This window comes from Papio anubis, chromosome 18 (genome assembly GCF_008728515.1).
Source record: "Papio anubis isolate 15944 chromosome 18, Panubis1.0, whole genome shotgun sequence".
NCBI lineage: Eukaryota > Metazoa > Chordata > Mammalia > Primates > Cercopithecidae > Papio > Papio anubis.
Genome location: NC_044993.1, coordinates 56,885,502 through 56,911,264, shown reverse-complemented (window position 1 = coordinate 56,911,264; position 25,763 = coordinate 56,885,502). Strand labels below are relative to the sequence as shown.

At 45.7% G+C, this 25,763-nt stretch overlaps 1 protein-coding gene across 2 annotated transcripts in view; it reads left to right on the top strand.

Moving 5' to 3' along the window:
- The window catches only part of XYLT1 (xylosyltransferase 1), a 370,892-nt gene that overhangs the window by 302,163 nt on the left and 42,966 nt on the right, over positions 1 to 25,763 (top strand). For both annotated transcript variants that reach the window (XM_031658423.1, XM_031658422.1), the window contains one exon: positions 12,950 to 13,030. In XM_031658423.1, coding sequence (XP_031514283.1) covers positions 12,950 to 13,030 — 81 coding nt within the window. The remainder of the gene's footprint in view (positions 1 to 12,949; positions 13,031 to 25,763) is intronic.

Sequence of the window (25,763 nt, the reverse complement as noted above, 5' to 3'; positions counted from 1 at the left end):
GGTGAAATGGAAATGGACAAATTAGTATTATAGGTCATGGTGATTATTTGAACAAACCCAGGGCAGGATGCATGGTGAAAAAGGTACCTGTTCTCAGCCATAAGCACAAAGAGAAAGGTCGGCATGTCAGTACAGTTCAGTGCCATTCAATGGTCATTTATACTCCAGCACTTCCCAGTGGAACTGACACTGAGCCAGCTTTTGCAAAGGCAAGCACGAGTTTTCTAGGTGAAGGTGTAGGAAGGATGTTTCTGGCATTAGGGATGCGATGGACAAAAGCCCTCATTCTGTCTCACAACACAGTTGTGCTGAGCAGTTTCTGTGGGCTACAGTGAAATGGGCCTGGGAACCCCAAGAGAAATACGCATAAGGCTGATGGAACCTGTCATGTTCCAGGCCTCTGTGCTGGACAGTAGGAAACATAGATGACCCAGATAAAGTTCTTGTCCTCAGGTAGCTTACAGTCAAGTAACTTGAACATACATAACTTAAATTTTTGCTAGGAACTACAAGTGTGTATGAATTGAAATGTCACAGTTTGGTAGGAAACTAGCAAGGGGTGGGCATACCTTTCCCTCTGCATTTCTAGTGAAGAATATAGAAACTTCTTTCCAGGGAACTCCAGTTACTGGGTACCTGCTATGCACCAGGCACTGCATGTACCATGCCCACAACACAAGTAATGCATAGACCATTGTTAAATGCTCCCATTTGGCAGATTAGAAAACCAAGGCTCAGCAAGCCTGTGGAACTTGCCGAAAATCAAACAGCAAGAAAGTGGCAAGGATCAGAGAGAAACTACTGTAAACACCTCTCTGAAAACAGCTTTCCTTGTAGCCGTCTCTTGGCTTTCCTACTTAAATCGTATTACTTTTAAGATTCAATTTTTCGATGCCCTCTGAAGTGGACCTCCCCTGGTTCCCCGAAGATCAAATCAAATAACTGGCTGTAATAAATCATTGTATGGGAATCAGAATTTGGTTAACTAAATGTTCTGCACATTTGAGATGCCTCATGGCATACGAGGATAAGCAGACTTAAGAGAAGCAAAATACAATTAAATAGACTTCATATACATATGTGCGTGCACAAGCATGCACACACACGATCCCCAGCCTGCCCTCCCCCCGCCAACCACCAAGCGGAGTGTCAGTTTAGTTCATTCATGATTCCGGTGGCGTCCCAGGTTCCTACATGGCCCCTGGGTGCTGATTCTTGTCAGTTACCTTTCCATTACAGCTGTCTAAAGGAAGGGCTGGTGTGTTAAGAGTTCTCATTGATGGAACTTCAGATAAACTGCCTCTTAGAAAGGCGTGTGTATGTTTAAAATGAAAGATGTGTTTCTTACAAATGTCCTGTGAAAGTACTGAGGCTTTGTGAAATGGTTTGCCAGTCCATTCAAATGCAATGAGTGTGTTTTAATGCCACATCATTTTTGTCAGTATAAAAAGGTAAATCCAGTTAAAACTGATTGGGTTGTATCATCCAAGTCATTCTCCAGTTTGCCGCCTGCCTTTTTAGAAGGAGGTACTGTCCCCTGGTGTCCCCAGCATACTTTTTGTAGCCTCCCCTGAATGCCTGTGTTTCAGTTCACCTGCTGTCTCACTTCATATCACAGGGACCTACCTATATGTCTGCCTCCCCCAGTGTTCTTTGCGTTCCTTGAGGACAGGTGCCCCAACCATCTTACCCACTCCTGTCCCAGGTGTTTGTCACAGGGCCTGACCTATTGAAGAAGTGGATGTCATATTTTTCCCAGGATACCAAACAGTGCTTGCAAAGTCTTAGAGTTATGAAAGAACACAGAACATTTAGAAAACTTCAAGTAATTCCAAAGATTGAGTAGGCAGTGCCAGGTCACAGACAATCTTGCATGCCTTGCGAAGGGATGAGGACATTGTTCTACAGATGATGGAGAGCCGCTGAAGGTATTGAGTCAAAGGGTGACATGGTCAGACTCATGTTTTAGGAAGATTCTGCAGCTGCTTCCTGGAGGATGGGGTAGAGAGGAGCCTGGAGGCCAGGCCAGCATTTTATCCATTTCTCTTTTCCTCAGTTGTTCATGGTGGCTGGAATTATGCCTATGGAATCCAAGAAAAAATATACTTTTTAGCATTTTTCATACCTTTTCCCCCATATCTTAGCAAAATAAGTCTCTCTGTAAATTTAAAAAGAAAAAAAAGTAACGTCAGCTTTCATTTTAGATTCAGTGGGTACGTGTACAGGTTTGCTCCAGGGTTATACTGTGTGATGCTGAGGTTTGGGGTATGAAGGCCCCCGTTACCCAGGTAAGTGAGCATTGTACCCACATAGGTTATTTTTCAGTCTTTGCCCTCCTCCTCTCCCTTCTCTAGTAGTCCCCAGTGTTTGTTCCCATTTTCATGTCCATGAGAACCCAATTTTTAGCTCCCACTTATAAGTGAGAATATGTGGTATTTAGCTTTCTGTTCTTCTGTTAATTCACTTAGGACAGTGGCCTCCATTTGCATCCCTGTAGCAGCAAAGGACATGATTTTGTTCTTTTGATGGCTGTACAGTGTTCCATGGTGTATGTATACCGCATCTTCCTTATTCAATTCACCATTGACGGGCACCTAGATCGATCCCACGTCTTTACTATTGTTAATAGTGCTTCAGTGAACATACAAGTGCATGTTCTTTGACTACATTTGAATCAGGGATTTGCCCTTTTTACAGTTCTTTTGTTCTTGTCTCTTCTTTGGTGAGTTCTGAACTTGGCCTTTATTCACTGTTGCTCTCCAATCCTGGACTTCCCTGATTGTTCCAGTAGGTGAGAAGATGTCATCAATAAGGTCCTTGCATAAACTCTCTGGAGTGTGGAGGAGAGAGCAGTGGCAGTGTCTCCTCCTCCCCTAAATAAGCCCTGGGGAAGGATGGGTTAGAATCCATTCACAAGATGTAAGGATGGGTTAGAATCCATTCACGAGATGGAAGTGAGAGGTGACAATGTGTTAGCAGCCCTCACTCTCAGCGCCTCCTTGGCCTCGGCATCCCCTCTGGCTGTGCTTGAGGAGCCCTTCAGCCCGCCACGGCCGTGGGAGCCCCTCTCTGGGCTGGCTGAGGCCGGAGCTGCCTCCCTCTGCTTGCAGGGAGGTGTGGAGGGAGAGGCGCGGGCAGAAACCCAGACCGCGAGTGGGGCTCGCGGGCCAGTGCGAATTCCGGCAAGCAGCTGCGGAGGTTGCACCGGGTCCCCCGCAGTGCTGGCCCGCCGGCACTGCACTCAGATTCTCGCTGGGCCTTAGCTGCCTTCCGGCAGGGGCAGGGCTTGGGACCTGCAGCCCGCCATGTTTGAGCTCCTCCCCCTGTGGTGGGCTCCCGCGCGGCCTGAGCCTCCCGGACGGGCGCAGCTGCCTGCTCGGTGGCACCTGGTCCCACCAACAGCCCAAGGGCTGAGGCGTGCAGGCACCGCTCGGGACTGGCGGGCAGCTCCGCCTGCAGCCCAGGTGCAGGATCCACTGGGTGAAACCAGCTGGGCTCCTGAACCAGATGGGGACTTGGAGAACTTTTATATCTAACAGGAGGATTGTATGTGTACCAGTCAGCACTCTGTATCTAGCTAACCTAGTGGAGACTTGGAGGACTAGCACTCTGTGACTCTGTGTCTAGCTCAAGGATTGTAAATGGACCAATCAGCACTCTGTGTCTAGCTCAGGGTTTGTGAATACACCAATTGGTACTCTGTATCTGGCTAACTGTATCTAGCTAACTAGCACTCTGTGACTCTGTCTAGCTCAAAGATTGTAAACGCACCAATCAGAACTCTGTCAAAACGGACCAATCAGCTCTCTGTAAAATAGACCAATCAGCAGGATGTGGGTGGGGTCAGATAAGGGAATAAAAAAGCAGGCTGCCGGAGCTAGCCAGCAGCAACTGGCTCGGGTCCCTTTCATTCTGTGGAAGGTTTGTTCTTTCGCTCATTGCAATAAATTTTGCTGCTGCTGACTCTTTGGGTCCACACTGCCTTTATGAGCTGTAACACCGCCAAGGTCTGCAGCTTCACTCCTGAAGCCAACGAGACTCGAAGGCACCGGGAAGAACGAACAATTCCAGACGCTGCCTTTAAGAGTTGTAACACTCACCACGAAGGTCTGCAGCTTCACTCCTGACCACGAACCCACCAGAAGGAAAAAGCTCCAGACACATCTGAACGTCTGAAGGGACAAATTCCAGACACACCATCTTTAAGAACTGTAACACTCACCACGAGGGTCCATGGCTTCATTCTTGAAGTCAGCGAGACCAAGAACCTCCCAATTCCGGACACAGAAGGATGGGTTAGAATCCATTCACAAGATGAAAGGGTGGGTTAGAATCCATTCACGAGATGGAAGGGTGGGTTAGAATCCATTCGCGAGATGGAAGGGTGGGTTAGAATCCTTTCACGAGATGGAAGGATGGGTTAGAATCCATTCACGAGATGGCAGGGTGAGTTAGAATCCATTCATGAGATGGAAGGCAGGGAGAGGAGGAAACTTGGTGGACTTAGGATTTTACAGGAGCACAGGAAAAATACACCCTGGACAGAGGTTCTACCTGTGTCAACTCCTGTTGTGCAACTTACACTCAACAAAAGTCCCCTGGAAGGGAAGTAGGAGGCTTCAGAAGGCAGCTGCAGTTTCCTGTTTGTTTCCGGCCTCTGTGTCTACAGAAATGGATCACATTCCTGAAGCTTATTCACCACGGGGAAAGCGGGATTGATAAGAGCTCAGGCTCTGGCCCTTGGGCACTGAGGTCTGCATCTCCCCTCCACCACTCGTAAGACCTGGCACAAGCCGTGAAAGCTCTTCCAGTCCTAGTTTGTTCATCCGCAAATGAGTACCTCCTGGATGGGTTATTGTAAAATTGAAGAAGGACAAGCACTTAATACTTGATGAGCAACAAAGGGAAATCTTTCTGCAGTTGTTATTATGAAGCATTTTCTCATGAGTACCCTGACTCTGGGATTCCTTCCCCGATATCACCCCCAGTTCATTGGGCGAAGACATAGGAAGGGGCATTCCTGGCAGAGGGTGTGGAATGGACAGAGATGTGGATACAGAAGTGGATGATAGGCCAGGCACAAGGCCTCATGCCTGTGGTCCCAGCACTTTGGAGGCCGAGGCGGGGGGATCACCTGAGGTCAGGACCAGCCTGGCCGACATGGCAAAAACGCATCTCTACTAGAAATACCAAAAAAAAAAAAAAAAAGAAAAGAAAAGAATAGCTGGGCATTGTGGTGCATGCCTATAATCCCAGCTACTCAGAAGACCGATGCCAGAGAATCTCTTGAACCCAGGAAGCGGAGGTTACTGTAAGCGGAGATTGTGCCACTGCACTCCAACGTGGGTAATAGAGCGAGACTCTACCTCAAAAAAAAAAAAAAAAAAACGTGAATGATGGACTGAGCCTTTCCTATAGGTTAGGTGCTGTGCTGAGCATAGAAGCCACAGAGATGAACCCTGCATACCGGGCCTCCACTTGGGCATGCATTAAGCAGTGAATATTTACTGAGCATCTCAGTAAATGTGTCAGGTCCTGGAGAAAAAGAATGGAATTGGACTCAATGCTTGCTCATCCCAGGACTACAGCCATGGTCCTGAAAAGCACTGTCTGAGGTGCTGCCCCATAGTCCAGATGCTGGATCTGTTGGCAGACAGATGGGCACCAGCTGTAGCAGCTGCTCCAGGCACAGTAGAGGATGGTTCTGCTCCCACCTCGTTGCTTGACAGAAGGTCCTTTCCACTTCCATGTGAGCCTCCTTTGTTTTCCAGGGTCCACTGGTGGTTGGTCCTTTGGGGAACCCATAAGGCCCCTGCGTAAGCCTACCAGCCTGTTGGAGAAGCCAAGAGCCTGCCAGCTGTGCAGGACATCCCAACTCCATCACCTATGCAATTGCCTTCCTCCTCCCCATGCTCCTGGCAGCCGCAGGCTTGGTTTCTGTGCAGTGGTGTGAGTCTTGGGCATTCTGTCAACTTTTAGAGAAGCCTCATTCCATGTAGTTTGCTTTCTGAAATTAAAGACTTAAAAATAATCTTAGAATGAACAATTCCATATCTGGGAATTTGATCCTACAGAAATCTGTCATGCCCACATGTGAAAAGATAGTTATGCAAGGGTGTTCAATGGAGCAGTATCTGTAACGGGGAGAAAATGGAAATGACCTAAGTGTTCATCACTAGGGCATTGGCTATGCCTTTTTATTTTATTTTATTTTATTTTAAGGTGGAGCTTCACTCTTGTCACCCAGGCTGTAGTGCAGTGGCGCAGTCTCGGCTCACTGCAACCTCTGCCTCCCAGGTTCAAGCAATTCTCGTGCCTCAGCCTCCCTATTAGCTGGGATTACAGGTGCCCACCACCATGCCTGGCTAGTTTTTTTGTATTTTTAATAGAGATGGGGTTTCACCATGTTGGCCAGGATGGTCTCAATCTCTTGACTTCGTGATCTGCCTACCTCAGCCACCCAAGGTGCTGAGATTACAGGCATGAGCCACCACGCCTGGCCGGCTATGCCCATTCTATAAGATCCTGTGCAACTGTTAAAAGGGTGAAGTCCACCTGTATGTGCTGATGAGTCACAGAAGTGGCATATGTCATTACGCAAAAATCCATGTACATACATGTTCCCATTTATATAATAACAAATGGATATAAATATAATGACATCTACCTCTTAGGGTGGTCATGAGGATTAAGTGGGTTAATAGATGCAAATACCACATAGTAGGCACTCAAGTGTTAGATGATGATGATGATGTTGCTATTGCTGGTATTTCAGTCTTTACCTTGCTGTGATCTAAGCTTTCATAATGATTTTAAAAGCATAGGAAAGGGTTACAATAGGCCCTGCTGTGATTTTGTTTTCTATACATTGGGTTCATCATAGGAAGGTGAGCTTTTTGCCTCTGTGGAGTGGGCAGTTCTCCTGTGGTCGTGCAGCCCTCAATGGAGCCATGTGCCTGGGGTCACCAAGTCATCTTCATTTGCTCAGGACCATCCAGTTTTAAAACTAAAAGTCCTGTGTCATGGGAACTCCCTCAGTCCTGGGCAAACCAGGACAGTTGACCCCTTCCATGTGTGCCCCTGGCAGCCCAGTTGATTTAGGAAGTATACAGACATGTGGTCGTTAATGCTTTTAATGTGTAACGGGGAAAAAATAACATACAAGTGGTACAACAGAATGGAATATTATTCAGCCTTAAAAAGGAAAGAAATTCTAAGATATGATACAATATGGATGAGCCTTGAGGATACGGTGCTAGTTAAATAAATCAGCCACCAAAACACAAATCCTGTACAATTCCACTTATGTCAGGTACCTAGAATGGTTTAAATAGTAGAGAGGAAGTAGAATGGGGGTTGCCAGGGGCTATAAAAAAAGAGAGAGAGATAATTATTATTTAACAGAGAGTGTCAGTTTTGCAAGATGAAAAGAGTTCTGGAAATGGATATTGGTGATGGTTGCACAACAGTGTGAATCCATCTAGCACCAGTGAACTGTACACTGAAAACTGGTTAAGATGGTCTACAGACATACCACCCCGAACGCACCCTACCTCGTCTGATCTCAGAAGAATGATTAAGATGGCAAGATTCTCAAAAAAAAAAAAAAAAAAAAGTACATCAAATGTCATAAACATTGGTGCATAAGATGAAGCTAAAGTGGTATTTAAATTAAATATGTATATAAAATAACTTAAAGATTATGGATACACTAGAAGCAGAAGTTGGGGAAACAGTTGTAGCCTATTCTCAGCTCAGATTGAAAGCGCCTCAACCCTCAACCTTCAACTTCCTCGACTTACCTGATTTCACATTCCCTCATGCAACAGCATAGTCTTTTTTTTTTTGAGACGGAGTTTCGCTCTTCTTCTTCTCCAGGCTGGAGTACAGTGGCGCGATTTCGGCTCACTGCAACCTCCGCCTCTCTGGTTCAAGCGATTCTCCTGCCTCAGCCTTCCAAATAGCTGGGATTAGAGGTGCGTGCCACCACACTCAGCTAATTTTTGTATTTTTTACTAGAGACGGGGTTTCACCATGTTGGGCAGGCTGGTCTCAAACTCCTGACTGCAAATGATCCACCCGCCTCGGCCTCCCAAAGTGCTGGGATTACAGCCGTGCCCGGCCTCCCCATAGTCTTTCATGTGCATTTCTGCCCCACAGTGGCTGGTTCATTGCAGTCCAGGAGGAATAATTCTAGTGTCCCCTGGAATCTGTGCACACTTGGCAGCATCAGAGGTTTGAAATCCTGAATCCTGACATTCACAAAATCCTGCATGTAACTTTGGCTTTAATCCTGTCGCCTCCACCATTGGACTGTGAGCACCTCTGGCAGGGTCCTTGACAGTATCCTGCAGTGGGGAAGGGTTTCTGGGGCATGAGTGCCAGGTGAGCACCAGGAGCCTGGAGAGGTACAGTTGGTTCTGTGTTGGGCTCCTTCCTAGTGGAAGCTGAGCAGGCTTCATCTCTTGTCACATGCCACCAGCAAACAGGCACTGCTTGCTTGCCTCTGTGTGCCCAGAGCACCTTTTCCAGACAGCATGGGCTCCTGGGTGCTATGGGAACCTGAGAACTCTGCCCTCTCTTCCTTCATATCTTAATGTCCAGAGCTGTTATATAGATAAGACACACACAGTGGTACCATGGCCCTCTGGGAGCCGGTCCCTAAGTCTGACACCAGCTGGGAAGAGGCCTTGGACATCTCTTAAACTATGCTCTGCAGAACATTCCATGGGTCTTATGCACAGAAAGCCTTCCAAGTTCAAATCAGGTTGGGTCTTTACACTGTTTTCCACAGTTCAAGGTGTCTTAAGCTTCTGATGTTCAAGATGGTAATAATAATGCTATTATATAATAGCTGACATTTATCATGGGCTTACTGTATGCCGAGTACTATGGCACAGGTATTAGGTGTATTGTTTTTATTTAATACTCTCAACACCTAAGGCTTATTGAAATGAAAGTAATTCGTTCATAGTCCAGGCTCTCCAGAAGAAACCATGAGGAGCAGATAAAGATGGAAAGTAGAGAATTAACTACCGATAGTCATACTTGACTTAGAGCAATGCTTCTGAAACTTTAAAGGGCAAGTGCATCATCTGGAATCTTGTTTAAAAACACATTTTTGCTCAATAGGTATTGGGTGAGGCCTGAAGTGTATGGCATGTCTAATAGCAGTGGGCTGCAGACCAGGCTATGAAGAGGAAGACATTATCGCACCTGTATTTTTTTTTCTTCTGCACTTGAAGTGGAATACATTCATTCATTCATTGACTCACTCATTCATTCACTATCATTTGTAGAGGCAGTCTCGTAGTAGAGAACACAAGCTGTGACATTTGTCCCCGGGTTCCAGTTCTGGTTCTGCACTTTATTAAATGGATGATTTCTCTGAGTCTTGGTTGCCCGTCTGTGAAATGAGAGTGAAATTCCTGTTGTTGTTGTTGTTGTTGTTGTGAGACAGAGTGTGACTCTTTCACCCAGGCTGCAGTGGAGTGGAGCGATCTGGGTTCACTGCAACGTCCACTTCCCAAGTTCAAGCAATTCTTCAGCCTCAGCCTCCTGAGTAGCTGGGACTACAGGTGTACCAGCCCACATCTGGCTAGTTTGTTTGTGTTTTTAGTAGAGACGGGGTTTCACCATGTTGGCCAGGCTGGTCTCGACCTCCTGACCTCAAGTGACCCGCGCGCCTTGGCCTCCCCAACTGCTGGAATTACTACAGGCATGAGCTACCACACCCAGCCGAAATTTACATTTTTTAGCATCGTTGTGAATATCAAATGCAATAAAATGTGGCAAAAGTCTTTTCCCATGACCTTAGGGCATGGTGCACATTTAGTAAATGGCTGTGACTTGGGAGATTATTTTATTACTCATTTTTTTATTCATTTCCAACAAGATTCTCATGGCTCCCAGTAAGTTTGTTTTAATATTTATTTCTTATTTCAGCAGAGACTTCCCAGTGACTCCAATGGTGGTAGCAATGGGCCCCAGTTATCCTCAGGAAGCAGAGGAACTGGCATAGACCAAGAGACGTGATTTCTAATCGTTTCAGCAAAAAGTAGGAGGAAATTGATGACGAGACAGATACAAGGGATGAACTATGGGAACCATTTGGCAAATGACTCCACCAGGAAAGGGAAGTGAGAAATGTGTGTGAGTGGAAGAGAGAGCAAGCGAGCGAGAAACTGGAACGGGGTAAAATGTCAACAGATCGCAAGCTGTTAATTATCTGGAGAGAACTAAATATTATGTAGGCAATTATCGACAGGCGTCTGAAAGCAACAATAGGAGAATTTGGTCCTCAGCCAACTTCCATCTCCCTTTCGAGAAGGACTGGGGGGATGGGCTTTAGCATTCAGAGCAGGCATTTCACACAGAGGGAGAGCAAGGGGCCCGGGCCCCTAGGAAGGGGGATAGGCAGGGGTCCCCCCGCCCCACCCTTCCAGACAATCCATCAGGATCCTTTGCCAAGCACACAACGCTTGGCTTTGAAAGGCGGCTTTGCCCAAAAGCTCTGGGCCTGGAAACCTCAGCCCCCTCCTCATCCACCCTCCCTCCCCTAAGATGTCATCTTTTGAGACGATTTCATGTGGAAGCATCGCTAAGTAAATTCGCTAAATGCCTATTCATCCCCGTCAGATGGGGACTCGGTGAAGCGGTAAATGTGAAAATGGCCCCAGCTCACAGCCCTGAAAGGCGCTTTCTGGGGTTGCCAAATGGAACTGCAGCCGCTGACCCTGGGAGGCCTGAGGCTTCACGAGAAGGGGGCCCAGGAGCCCCGGCCCGGCCCCTTCAATCCTCCCACTAAGGGTGCCTGAGAGGCCTTATTTATTATTCCAACTGCCGGGGACTCATTCAGAGGTTAACTTGTCCCGTATTCATCAGGACAACAATAATGAACTGTCGCAGAGAGTGGTGAGGGGGTTGGTAAATAAGAGCTGTTAAAACGCAGAGTTAGAATGGGCCTCTTTATGGTTTGGAGAGAAACGTTGCTTAAATTTTTTTTATAGGCCGATTTAGTTTCCACCTCTGCCAGCGATTAAAGAGGCCCTGTCCCCACGAGCTACAGGTAACAGAGTCGGAGGCACCAGTGGACTTTACCTTGGCATGCACAATGGGGTTTAACCACGCGGGAGATGCACCATTGTACGGCCACGTGGGTTTAGCCCTTTGCGAACATCCCTGGGTTCACCTCTGTGCCCATCAGCAAGGTTTAGCTTTCCATGTGTGCGCTGTATTCAACTCCCTGCAGACACACGGCGCCTGCCGCTGCTAGAATGGCTGGTTTTGAATTGGTGTTTATTTCAGTAATAGGATGGGACATGAGCAGCGCTCATTTTCACTGCAGCATCTCTTAACTGCTTTGTACCCCCTCCGCTGGAATTATGAGTTGGTCAACATGAGTCATCCAATGAGAGAACAGGGGCTTGGAGTGGCGAGACTGCGGAGGTGCAGGGAAATGAAGGAGGGGGTGAGCAGTAGGGGCAGCTCAGACCAAACAGTTGGGAGGCAGATAGAGCAAGTACGTGCATTGATTGTACACCTACTGTGTGCCCTTAAAATCTACCCAGTTGTCCATTCAGTATATATGCATGATGGACCTACTAGGTGCTGGGCATGTTTAATTCTCAACCTAGGTGTCTTCAGAGCAAGCTACCATTCAGTGAGGTTAAATGACATCCTTGGACACACAGCTGCTGACTCAGTCATGGAGCTGGGATCTGTCCCCAGATCTTTCTCTTTCTGCCCAGGCATTGCTTTCTAAGGCACTGTCCTGCTTCTCAAAGGTCTAGCTTCTATTATAACCCCAGAGATGTTTTTTTCTTTTTAATCTTTCTGCCCTCTTCTCTGTTCCTCCCATTTGAAACAATAGTTAACGCTTTCTTTCGAAGTAAAAATTCCGAAGCAGAGAAAGCTGGTGATAAAGGAGCTGTCACATCAGCACCATTTACCTGTTCGGGTTTATTCAGCAGAAGAGGCGACTGCGTTTCTGGCAGATGGAGACCCGTGTGACTGCCTTTTAAAACACTGTCACAGCTGTATGCGCAGGCTGATTAGCTGTGACTACACTGCTAGTGCCGAGATTGATGGCGATAAATTTGGGATAACAATGCTGGGAACGATGTCTCTCATTTGTATTGCACTTCATATTTTTTAAAGCTCTCTCATTCAGTAGCCCGTGGTTATCGAGGACTTGGTATCCATCCATTCATTGATGCATTCATTGCTCAAAGTGCATTTGAAGGAGTCAGTTTGAACACACATCACTTTGATTCATTTATTTATTCAACAAACATTAATATAGCTCCTACTGTATGCCAGTGTTGAACAAATCCAGCTGGGCTCTGTCCTCATGGAGCTTACATTCTAATGAAAGCAAGGTCAATGCTTTCAAGTGGTTATACAATAGTGAATTATTATAAACAGAGTGATGTAATAAAGGTGGGGAGAGAAGGGGAGGCAGGTACTACTTTAGGTTAAGTGGTCGGAAAAGGTCTTTCTGAAGAGGTGGTATTTGAAAGGAGACCTGACGACAAGACCAAGCCAGCAATACTGGGAGAAATTTCCCAGGCAAGCAGATGCAAAGGTCCTGAGGTTGCTGTATATTTAGCTTTGGGCTGCACACTGATGACTTGCTGTTGCCAAGCCCAATGCCGTGCACTGGAGATTCCCAAACATGTAGAGCACTCCACTTGCCCTCAAAGAGTCTCCAGTATATTGGAGTATAGAGGAGAGAAATGCACAAACAGCCCCTTTTAACATAGTGTGATAAGAGTCAGTGACTGTGACATAAAAACGGCAATTTAAAGAGGATGCCTTATCAACCCGTGTGCAAGTGATCAGAGAAGGTGCTTCGAGCAGACTGACATAATCGGTGAAACTGGGTTTCTTTGACGAAGATAGTACCCACGGTCTCTGGCCTGACTCTCCCCTTGGTTTGTTTCCACAGGACAAATGACCAGTTGGTGGCGTTTCTCTCCCGATACCGAGATATGAATTTCTTGAAGTCACACGGCCGGGACAATGCAAGGTAACACCTCAACCCCCTACCCCTCATGCCAAATAGAAGCAAAAACCTGAGCGATCATTTGGGGAATTTTCTAGGCTGGTTTCACGCAACCACAGAAAAGTTGAGGGTGGGAGAAAGGCTTGGCACCAGCTGTCCTTTGCCGTGTCTGCGTGGGATCTGAAGTAGTCCCTCTTGTCAGCCAAGGACAAAGATAACCATAGATGTTTCTCATGGTGTCACAGCCCTTTTGGTTATTTGCCCTCAAGGACTTCCACGAGTCCAATGTCTCATTGCAGTAACCCTTTCAGTAGGGCATCCACGGTTAATTCCCATTTTATTGATGGGAAGACTGAGACCCATAATATATGCAGTGTCCCCAGATTGTTCATTCAGCAAGTCATTCAGATACTTACCAAGCATGGGCATGTGCCAATCACTGCTTTAGCCGCAAACAAGACCAAGCCCTTCCTCTCAGGGAATTGACCTTGCAGTGGAAGAGTGTCGTAGCAGCATGGACTTGAACCCAGGGGTCCTAATCCCAGCCCCATGTCCTCCTCACTCCCTCACTGGTGCCTAACACATCAGCAGGGGTTGGAGGCACCCAGAACCCCAACCCAGATCCCTCACACCTCTCTCGCTTAAAATGAACAATGTCAAAAAAAAATAGCATCTCTCCAGTTCAGCATTGAGCTGAGCCCAAGTCTCCATGACCATCCATCAGCTGGAAGGGATAGGGTCTTGAGTGCCCCCTGTAGGTGACATCACATGATGGGATTCCCCATTCCAATAGAAAATGCCATTAAAGACCGGGCACGGTGGCTTATGCCTGTAATCCCAGCACTGTGGGAGGCCGAGGCGGGCAGATCACGAGGTCAGAAGTTCGAGACCAGCCTGACCAACATGGTGAAACCCTGTCTCTACTAAAAATACAAAAATTAGCCGGGTGTGGTGGCAGGCACCTGTAATCCCAGCTACTCAGGAAGCTGAGACAGGAGAATCTCTTGAACCTGGGAGGCGGAGGTTGCGATGAACCAAGATCGCACCATTGTACTCCACCTTAGGCAACAGAGCGAGACTCCGTCTTAAAAAAAAAAAAGAAAGAAACATTGAAAACCAGTCCAGCGTGACTCTGACATCCAGGGGTCTTGGTCTAGCATTGGACTTGGCAGTGCTTGGGATAATTTCAGCTTGTTAACATGCATGGTTTAGCTCTCAGAGTGTTTTGTTTCATCTTGTTTTCATTCAGGTGCTTTGTTTGAAAATTAATAGCCCTATTTAAAAACAACAGTATTTCCTATGAAAATCCAGATTTCTAACCAGTCTTAAAAAATCTGAAGGTCGATTAAGTCTGTGCCTGAATTTTCTCATGGCAGTTATTTCCTAGATCTTAGGTCGCTCAGTCCTCGCCTGTCCCGGTTCCCCAACCCAGCCCCCGACCACATCTCTGTTTTTAATCTCTGCTATTGCTGGTGGGAGTGTCGTTTTGGCTGGCTGTGTGACTCAGTTTACCCACTTATCCACAGCAGGGGAGGAACAAAAGCAAGCAGGTAGCTCCATCTCCTGAGCTTTTAAGAAGTAATCCGGCTGTGTGCAGTGACTCATGCCTGTAATCCCAGCACTTTGGGAGGCCGAGGCGGGTGGATCACCTGAGGTCTGGAGTTCAAGACCAGCCTGGCTGACATGGTGAAACCCCATGTCTACTAAAAATACAAAAATTAGCCAGGTGTGGTGGTGCACACCTATAATCGCAGCTACTTGGGAGGCTGAGGCACAAGAATTGCTTGAACCTGGGAGTCGGAGGTTGCAGTGAGCGGAGATTGCGCTCCAGCCTGGGCAACAAAGTGAGACTCTGTCTCAAAAAAAAAAAAAAAAAAAAAAAGTAACCCTAGAATCCTTGTGTTGTATCATTTTTCTAGATTGAAACTTTGATTTCATTCTGCTATTTATGGATTGTTCCTGCCCTACTCACAGCCTACCTTCTTTACATTAAAAAGGAGGCCCCTTTCTGCAACACCTGAACTCGAAGATGCTCTGGTTGAAGATGCTCTGGTTGAAGGTGCTCTGGAAATCAGCACAGATTAGTTTACTACATTCAGGCCACTAAGTAGAGAGGCCTGGCTGGATGAGTCAGAAGAATCACAGCCACTCTGTATTGTGTTCCTACTAAATGAGCCCTTTTTGTATAGGATCCAAATTTATTTTCACAGCCACTCAATGCAGCTATAAGAATTATTCTCCCCATTTGTCAAGCTTCTGGAGTTTACTTGATTTTTCTGAAGATCACGCACTGGTTAAATGCTAGAATTTGAACCCAAGGTTTTCTGGCCCCAGAGCCACAGGAGCAAGGTAGGACTGCGCAAGGATTCCATGGAGGTGGTTAGTTGTCAGAAGTGGCTCGGATATTGGTGTTTCCCACCCTTGGGTAGAGAAGGAAAAACCCTTTTTCTTCTCTGGATAGCAGCTAATAGGTGATTTGTGCAAACAAAGTTGTGTCTCAAGAAGGGGTCCCATTGTAAATGTATTAACTTGTCTGTGAATTACTTGTTTCAGCCTAGTCAGGATTTATTCTCTGTGCACTATTGGTCAGGCACTGTGCTAGGAGCTGAGTATAGCACAAGTTAAAAGCAGGGACTGCGAGGTTTCACCTTCTGGTTTGGAATTCTGATCTGCTGTGTTGCATTGGATGAGTGACTTCACCTCTCTGAGCTGGTTTCATAATATTATATGAAAATATTACTAGGCCTATACTCATTTGGTCATTGAAAGGGTTAAATGAGATGCTGCATATGCAGCGTTTGGCATAGTAAATGTCTATGATGATAGTGATGTCACTGATTATGTCATTGTTATGATGAACATAGAACTAAATTGTTGCTGGTAGGAGAAAGAAATAGATGGAGAATGGGCCTGAATTGTGCCTCTAGGTGCCTGAGTACATTTTGTATAATTGATGTGCATCCGTAATTGACGGGTGGTACCCACATGTCGCAGGACAGCATAAAGAAGTCTCAGGCTAAGGAAATGTTGCTTACTCCTCCCTCCAAGACCCTAAACCCAAAGGTCTCTTGACAGAATAGCTCACAAGTTCCAACTCTTGAGCATGAGTTCCCAGCTGGGATTTTCTCATTTACAGGAAGTTAGGGCAGTAGTTTAGCATTCATTTAATAGTAGAACAAGCCAACGTCCCATTCACTGCCACTTTCCTCTTTGTTAGCTGTGGCCTCACCTGCTGTGTGAATAAACCTACCTGTAGCCCATCATCCGTGGTCCCTCCCAAGTGACCAGAGGTGGGCATGGCTCGGCTCACATTCCTTCACTGGTGGTATGTTAGGGAGAAATCTTTTGGTGAGAAATGACAGAAACCCAGCTCAAACTAGTTGAAGGGTAAAGAACATTACCAGATCAGGTAACTACAGCATTAGGGCTGACTTCAGGTATGGCTAAATCAAGCCACGCAAATTATATCATCAAGCCCAGACTCTCTATTAGTTCTGTTTTTCTGTGTGTTCTTTTAATTTTCTGGCACTGAGTGGGGATTATGGGCAATATATTAGCCTCCTTTTATAGATAAGGGAACTGAGACTCAAAAAGGTGAAGTTACTTGGTCAGACTCACAGCACTCGTGCCCAAGTGAGTGTTCAGGGAGTCCAAGCTCATAATTCTCACGTGATGAAGCCTCTGTGTTCTAGGTCTGCTTTCTCCCAATGCACTGGTGACTTTGAGGCAGCTACTCTGCTTCTCTTGACTTCACTTTCTCCCTTTGAAAAACAAGGCGGTTGAATGAGAAAGTCTCCAAATTTCCTTCCCATTCTGATATTTCATGTGTCTGGACCAGCCCTGGTAAAAGAGGAAGTGACGGAGGCAGAGATCTTGAAAGACCGAGAGATGGGGAGGAACAAAGGCAAGCAGTGAAATACAGAATAGGCCACAGGGTGCCTCGGTTTTTAATTCCACGTAGCTCCTAATAGCAGTGTTGACCTTCTATCTTCATCTCCAGCCTTGAGCAACCAATTTGGACTTCTGGCTCCCCCTGTGAAGAGATGGCATAAAGGCAAACTAGTATTCTCATAGCTGCCAAATGGGTCCTGATTGTGTCTATTATTAAATGAAGGGGAGGGTTGTGTTCACTGTTTCTCCTTGCTTTCCTCCAAAAGTAAAGTCTCTAGATAGACTGCAAGACAGGTAGCACAACTGTCATTTTCCCAGGCAGCCCCAGCAGGGCTTGCGGAAGCAGGTGCCCGCACATTTACTCTCAGCCTGAATAATCAGGTCTTTGGAAACATCCCTACAAGTCTCTGGCCTTGGCTCAGGGAGCATCAGAGAAGGTTTTCAAATCTCTGAAACCTGTTCAAGTCTCAGTGTGTGAGGACAGGACTCTTCCAGGGAGCTGGAAAGTGAAAATTGGAGTTTCTCTGGGCCTTTTCCTTCCCTGGTTGATCTAATTTCTCCACTTCATCCAGGGTCACCAGGGCAGCCGTGTTAGCCCTGGGACACAGTGTGTGAAGCGCAAGAGCGTAGATGCTGGAATCCAGCCGCCCGGGTCGAAATGCCAGCTCTTCTAGACCACCGCCATGGGATGTCAGCAAATGGCTTTGACTGGCCATGCCTCTATTTCTCCATCTTTATAAAATTCGAATAATGATAATGGGAATGGGGAGATGGAGCATCCTCACTGACCACGGGAAGACCCCGCGCTGGGCGCATTCCAGTCCATTTTCTCATTTCACCCTCATTTAGCAGGTGTTACCCCATTTCAGAAATGAATACAGCTGAGATTGGAGAGTCGCTTTACCTTACTCAAGGCCCTACAGCTAGTGAATGACAGAACTGAGATGGAACCGGGTTCCGTCTGACTTTAAGGCCTGTGTTCTTGTATTACTCCATAGTGACTGCATTTGAGAGGACCTGCAGGTTTATGCTCTTGAGGTGTGCAGATGAAAGAAAATCCTGCTGAATGTAAATAGAAATATCTTTTTGCATGGGTAGGGACAGGTCCTTCCCCTACTTTCTAGGGTCAGCCTTTTCCAAAGTGTGTTCATGTGCCACCAGGGACATGGGAGATTCTTTTGGGTCCTTTGTAAGTGGGTATGCTATGAAAGTTAGGTATTGATCTTATGTGTGTCAACAAATTTATAAAATTAGCCATTCCAACCCGTGACTTATGGATATTAGGCTTCAAATAAGGCTACATTGAAAGAAAACAGTTGAAGCTGTTTAAAGTTGGCTTAGAGGCCGGGTGCAGTGGCTCACACCTGTAATCCCAACACCTTGGGAGGCTGATGTAGGAGGATCGCTTAAGGCCAGGAGTTTGAGGCTTGCACCACTGCACTGCAGCCTGGGTGACAAAGCGAGATCGTGTCTCTAAAAATAATAAAGTTGGCTTAGAGTGGAATATTCAGGGGCCTCTTGTATAGGATACTACATAAAGCACATAACATAGCAGTTAAGAATCCAGGCTCTGGAGCCAGACTGTGAAGTTTCACGGGCCAGCTCTAACGCCCACTCACAGTGTGTGACCGTGGGTAAGTTAGATGAGTTACCTTTGTATCAGTTTTCTCATCTGGAAGATGGGAATGATGATAATCATACCAATGCCATAGAGTTGTTGCACGAATTAATATATGGAAAAGCCCTTGGGGACAGTTAGTTGTGCCTATTAAGTGGATGATGATCATAATGGTGGTGGTGGTAGTGGTGATAATGATGGTGTTGTTGACAGGAGAAAAATCTTGATGATAATATACACATGATTAAGGTGTTACAAAAATGCTCAATAACTCTTATGTTCAACAACTCTCATGTCCACGGGGGACATGGGAAATTCTTTTGGGCCCTTTGTAAGTGGGCATGTGATGAGAGTTAGGTATTGACCTTACGTGTATCGACAGTTTATAAAATTAGCCACTCCAACCCACGAGTTATGGATATCACGCTTAAAATAAGGCGAAGCATAGTAAGAGAAACAGCTATCATTTCAAATATACGAAAGCCAGGCAGGTAGATTCCAGCCCCAGGTCAGAAGTGGTATAGAGAAGTTTCTCTTCTCCGGTCTGAACCCCATCGGCCAGAGGCAGCACTCTCCTGCTGGAGGCTGGGGTGGCATCTGAGCTGCCTCCCTAGCTCCCCGTTTCTGACATTGAACTAATCATCAGACCCAAACCTCCTTTGATGTATAAACAAGCAAATGTTGAAGCAAAAGTTGGCAAATCAGTCGAGAGCCTGGCCAGGAACCTCCTCCAGGCAAATCCACTTTCGGGAGGCCCTTTGGTGCCAGCTTGCTTATTGAGAGAAGAGCTCTCTTTCTGGCTAACTTGTAGCTCCATGATTGATGCGAGGAGATAATTAATATCTCATCTCCAATAGGGAAAGCAGATTGCATTTCTCTTTTGCTTTCCTTAAACCCAACCAACGCGTTCATGACTGTTTGCATGTTCACTTTATTTAATCCAATTATAGCAGCCACGTCAAAATAAAGTCTGGCAGTATGTAGGCACCCACACAAAACTGCACACGCATACCGCCCTGGGCCTCAGCCTGTGTGTTTAGGTCATCTTTAGAACTTTTCTTCCTTCCAAACAATACACAAAGAAGTTCGACAAAAGGCTAGACGGGAAGTACACACACAGTGTCATCTCGGAAAGGTAGAGTATGATTTTTATTTTCTTCTTTGCATTTTTTTATGTTCCAAGCCATCTATGAAGGCTCTGCCTTCCTTTTATAATCAGAAAAAAAGGCAGTAAACAATGTTTTTAAAAATACATGAAATGCGGAAAACCAATTAGCCCTCAACAGACCTTTAGACGCTTCGCGGTGCAAGCTGATTCAGAGACGTGAGCCCTGTGAAGAATGTGAGCCACCAAGCGCAGGTACTCCAGCCTCAGGATTCAGGCCTCTGACTCGGCATTTTCACTTGAGCTTCTTTTTCTTCCCTCCTTGAATGTCAAACCTAAGTCAGCTTTCTCCACATAGGGCAGCAATAATAACTGGTACATGTGCCACTGATTGTCGTAAGCACCTTACAGATATTTACTCTTTCTACAACAACCCCATGACATAAGTGCGATCATTCTCATGCCCATTTTCCAGGAGGGAATACTGAGGCTGGAAAGATTAAATAACACACAGCTCATAGGTGGCAACACAGACTTGAAGCCAAGCAGAGTGACTCCAAAGTCGGGATTCTTTTTATTTTTCTTTTTGAGACAGAGTCTTGCTCCATCACCCAGGCTGGAGTGCAATCTCAGCTCACTCCAACCTCCACCTCCAAGGTTCAAGCAATTCTCATGCCTCAGTCTCCCAAATAGCTGGGATTATAGGCACATGCCACCATGCCTCGCTAATTTTTGTAGTTTCAGTAGAGGTGGGGTTTCACCATATTGTCCAGGCTGGTCTCAAACTCTTGAGCTCAAGTGATCCGCCTGCCTGGACCTCCCAAAGTGCTGGGATTACAGGCATTAGCCACCACGCCCAGCCTGAAGTCAGGGTGCTTAACCACCGTGTTGCACTGACTCCCTCAGGGTGCTGACTTTGGAGTTTCCCTCCATATCCAAGCCACGTGGACTTGTGGGTGGTATGTCCCTTCCACCGATCAGATCAAGGCAGCCACTGTGAAGAGAGGTTGTGAAGCTGAGGGCTTCCCTGTAGCTTCTTTTGTCAGACACAGGGCCCTTGCACTTTCAATTTTCTGTCACTCATAAAGGCCTTCCCCATAACTCCTTAAAGGACTGATGCCTTCTCTTTGAGCTCGCATGCCACCTGCTCCTCAGTGAAGCCTTCCTCAATGATCTCCACTAATTAAGTCCCTGTCTCTTTATTTTCTACCATGACCCCCATATTTGTTCCTATATAGCATGTAATTGTATATTTGTGTTTCATATTTCTCGATGTCTACTTACTTATTAGAACCTTGTGGCTAGAGTGTAGCCTGACTACTACGGCTTGAATCCCCTCCTTGCCACTCACCAGCTGTGTGGATCTTGGGAAATTTACTTAACCTTTCTGTGTCTCTGTTCCTTCATTTGTAAAATGAGCCCTCATGGGGCTGCAGTGAATTCTAAACAAAAGAATATATATTAAGGGCATAGAACAGAGCCTAGAATGTAGTATATGCTCAATAAATGGTAGCTGTTATTATTTAGGCTTTTTGTCTCACCTAAAAGAGAGAGAAGGGCAGGGGTGATGGCCATCTTATTTAGAACCATTTTCTCAGTGCATAGAGCAGGGCCTGGAATATCGAAGGTGCTCTCTAGTGCTGCTAAAAGAATGAAGTCTCCAGGCCTTCTTGCTCTTCCAGCTACTGTAGGATAGAGAGGCATGACAGTTGACTCCAGTTCAGACCAGGAAGCGGCACAGCCTACCCTGGGCCTGAGAGAGATGGCTAGCAGGGGCCCTGTGGAACTGCCAAACTTCAAAATCAGTGAGCTCAATCCTCACGAGCTCATCTAGAGCTTGGACAGAGTTAGAAGGATGGCCAAGACACTTGTCACCTTTATGCCACAACCATGGCTATGGCACAACAAAAATGAGGGCTTCTGTCCTTGGTGCTGAAATATCATTGCTCTGCCAGACAAAAGCATTTCTTCTCAGCCGTGGAGGTGTCCTATGTACCTGTCTACCAAATCCCAGAAGAGAGAAGAGGACAGATAGAAATTCACCTTGATAAAGGAAAAAAACATAAAGCATCACAATGAACATCGTGGAGCCCTTACTATGTGCTAAGCACTGTGCTAAGCCCTCCCTGTATACAAGCTCATTTGAATCATCACACCAGCTCTATGAATTAGGTATTGTGATCACCGTTTCCCCTGTGAGAAACCAAAATGCCACATGATTAAAGTTGTCCAAGGTTAGCAGAATACACAAGACTTGGGCCAAGTAATCTGGCTCCAGGTCTCAAAATCTTGCCCCTGCATCCCAATAGAATAATATTTAGCTGCGACTTTGTGCCAATAGAGAAAAATCTCAGGCAGGTAAACTGCCCATTCCTCAGAGCCTAGGAAGAGATGTGTGAGCCTGTTCACATAGCTGACTGATTTCATGCGTTGTGGGTATGATTTATTCCATGACTTTATTTTTTAACTAAAATCGTGACGTTGTACTTACGCTGAAAGAGTAATCTAGATTCAATAACAGATTACCAGACAGGAAAACAGAAAAAGGAAGATTTTGTTTTTTCTAGGCAGTATGACTTTGGATGTATCATTTGTACTTTCGGTCTCAGGCTTTTTTTTTTTTTTTTTTTTTTTTTTTTTTTAATTTGTAGCATTAGCTGTATTAGCTGCTTGCGAAGATTCCTTCTTGCTCAAACATGCTGTAAACTGGAAGAGCAGAGCTATTCCTTGTAAAACTTAAAGTGGAACAGCTTAATTTTGGAATAATTCCACACTCGATGAATATGCCAAGATTGTAGCCAGTGAATTAACTGAATTGAGAAACTTCTTTATCATCCACCTTTTCTGACATTATTTCCAAAAGCCATAGATGGTTTTTTTTTTAACTGACTTCTCCCATGGGGGAGAATCAGGACTCCTTCCCACCCTCTGTCTAGTTAACTGTGATGGTCAGCTGAGTAGATTTGGTCCCTGGGATGTCCCAATAGGATGATATATAGCTGTGACTTTTTCCCATAGTGTGCTAATAGGTAAAAATATCAAGAAGGTGAACTGCCCCTCCCTCAGAGCCTAGGAAGTAAAGCTGAATGTAAATGATTTCATATCTGACCTCAGGTAGAAGACAGATGTCTTCTAGCGGTCTGGCAGAATGATTCTTCCAAAGCCAACAATAAGCCCTTTTCTTTTGATTCTCTCTCATTTCTGGGCATTGTCTCTTTCAAGCATTAGAAGATCACAGATCTGTTGTTTCTCTCTTTTTGGTGGGACTATGGTGAATCAGGGCATCAAAGATGGCAGAGTTTAAGAGCTTGCAGTGGATCCAGCTAGACCTGCATTTAAATTCAAGACTTCTGGCTGTGTGACCTTGGGAAAGTTATGTAACTTTTCTGAGCTTCAATTTTCTTTTCTGTTACATGTGTGTTAGAAGGATCTGATACCTAGTTAACAAATGTCTGTGACTTCCTGATTGCCCAACAGGTGTGGCTGTTACCCTTCCCTTTGTTCACTTATTCAGTAAATATTTATCAAGCACCAGTTGTACGGTAGGCACCGATCTAAGCGGTATGGATACAGCAGTGAACAAAAATAGACAAAAATTTCTGCTGTCTTACATCTATTGAGTGGAAATGGACAACAGACTAAATAAATATCTTGTACATTGTGTTAGAAAGTGAAAAGTCCTGTGGAGAAATACAAAGCATGAGAGGAGGATGGAGGATGCCAGGTTTGGGGGAGGGATGGTTGAGTCGGTTCATTGCTTGGGTGAACAGCGCTTACTAAACACTTTGCAAGGCCCTCTGAGAAGCATCATCCATCACACTTTTGCAGCTGATTCAGGAGGCTGTCAAGACAGGTGTCAGGGGGCTCATCTTACAGATGAGGAAACTGGCATTCAGAGAGGTTAAGCCAGCCCCACACCTCATAGCCTGTGAACGCAGAGGCAGGATTAGTACCTAGATCACCCAGTGTCTGTTTGCTGTAGTGTCACCTGTTGCCCCAGTTGCCCCAGGTAACCTACTCAATGGGAAATGAAGAGGAAGAGCGCATCACTGGGCACCTTTTGTATATTGCGCTTATTGTTACATATCTGCACTCCATGCCTCAGGTGACAGAGCCGTGCGCCACTTGTCGGTGAGCCATATTTTATAAAAAGTCACCCAGGTGTTCACTGACTTACCTTGCCTTCCAATTTTACCTTTTCAAGTTACGGTAAAGAAAGGGAAGAAAAAATGCAAATCCCTGCCCAAACAGCTGATGCCTCTCCCCTGGTAGATAGCCAGTTGCTGGGCCTCTGCCACCATCTCCTAGTCCAAGACTAAGTCCCCGTTCACCCCTCTGACTCCAGAAACTCTTCTGAGACCTTGGGAATTAGCTGCCTCCATTTACTCTTAGTTAACCAAAGCATGCATTTGCAGCATATCCGTTTTTGAATGCAGTAAATACAGCAACCCATCTCCCAATCCCATGAATATTTCATTTTGGAGATGACTGCATAAATATTGTATTTGAATATTATGGTCTGGGACATCACATTAAAATTGCAAGATGATGCTATTATCCCATATAATGGAACATGAAATTAAAAACCTGGTGCATGGAGAGAAAAATTTTGCTAGTCTTCTCACCTGTATTTCTTGTCTCTTTCTCTCTCTCATGGTTAATCTGGTAACCATGTAAGTTTGAATACAAATTATCTAAAATTGAAAGTTTCAAGCATGGTTAAGTGCACCGACTGGACATTTTTGTATAATTAGCACTAGCCAGGTTCAAGGCAGGGTTTTATTTTCCTAAACTCAGGGACTTCCTTTAATGGCCCAGTGAGCGCTCGGTTACATTTCAGTGGGTTAATACTGTGAGTATTACGAAAAATCTTCGCTGAGTTCCTCCCCAGTAAGAACATGACTTTGCTAATGAGCTTGGATTATCTGTCTTCCGTTGTCTCCCTGACCCCTCTAGGGATTTAACTTTACAACCCGGACGTAGCCCAACTTTGTAATTTACCAAGAGGGAAACTGAGACTCAGAGAGGACTCCTCTCCAGCAAGAACATGGCTTTGCTAATAAGCTGAGATTTTGCATGTGGAAAGATATGTTAGAGAAAGAGCAAGACCCGTGACATTGAACACCTGGGTATTTTGGTTGGTTCTGCCCTTATGTTGAGTCCTCTGTGTGTCCTTAGAAAAGTTGCCAGTCTTCTCCAGGCTCCCATGTATCCATATGAGATGTATTGTTTGCCCCACACCCTTCTTCTGAGTATAAAAAAGTGACTTACAGAATGTCAAAGCTGGAGAGTACCTTGGGAATTACCTAACCCAGTATCATTATGACTGGACCCGTGGCTTATGGACTGTATTCATCCTAGAGAGATGTTTTATTTAACCAGAGACACTCTTTTATTTTAAAGGAATGGAAGTGCATTTCAGAATGTGTGTCCTTCACTGCTCTGCTAGTTTCATCACTCCTTGTTTTTTCATACCCAGGCTGCGTCACACGCTTCCATTATCTGTCTGACCCCCCTATAGGGATCTAACTTGACAACCCAGATCTACACCAACTTTGTATTTTACCAAGGAACAAACTGAAACTCAAGAGAGGACTCCTTAACATTTTGAGGTCACCCAGCTGGTGACAGGTAAAGCCACACTGCCCCGTAGATGAAAGGCACATTTCAGCCAAATTAAGTCTGTTCCCTGCCAGCATCATCGTCATCGCCGTTTCATTACACCGTCATCCATTTTGTGATGACTTAAATGTATTATGCCATTATCTTCTATAGTAGCCAATGTCTAGAGGTGGGTTTTCCGCTCATGCAGAAAAGAAAGTGCTAAGAATGTAGGTTTACTAATGAGGTTTCAAGTCATTCCCTTGAGTAGATGTCAGTGGATTTGTGGGAAGCCCAGTGAGGGGGGAGTTCTTTCTGGAATTCAGCTTGACTAACAAGGCAGGATCATCTTCAGCTTCCAAACCCTGAAGTCTCCTCATCACAGTAGACTTTTCTTGAGCAGTTGACCTGCACTGTCCTAGGACCTGGAAGGGAGGCACAAAGTCTGAAGCCAAGGTGTGTTGTAGTGAGAACCAAGGCTATCTGCGAGGAGACAGGTGACTCCGGTCTGAAGACAGAGTAATGAGGTCTGTTGTAGAAAT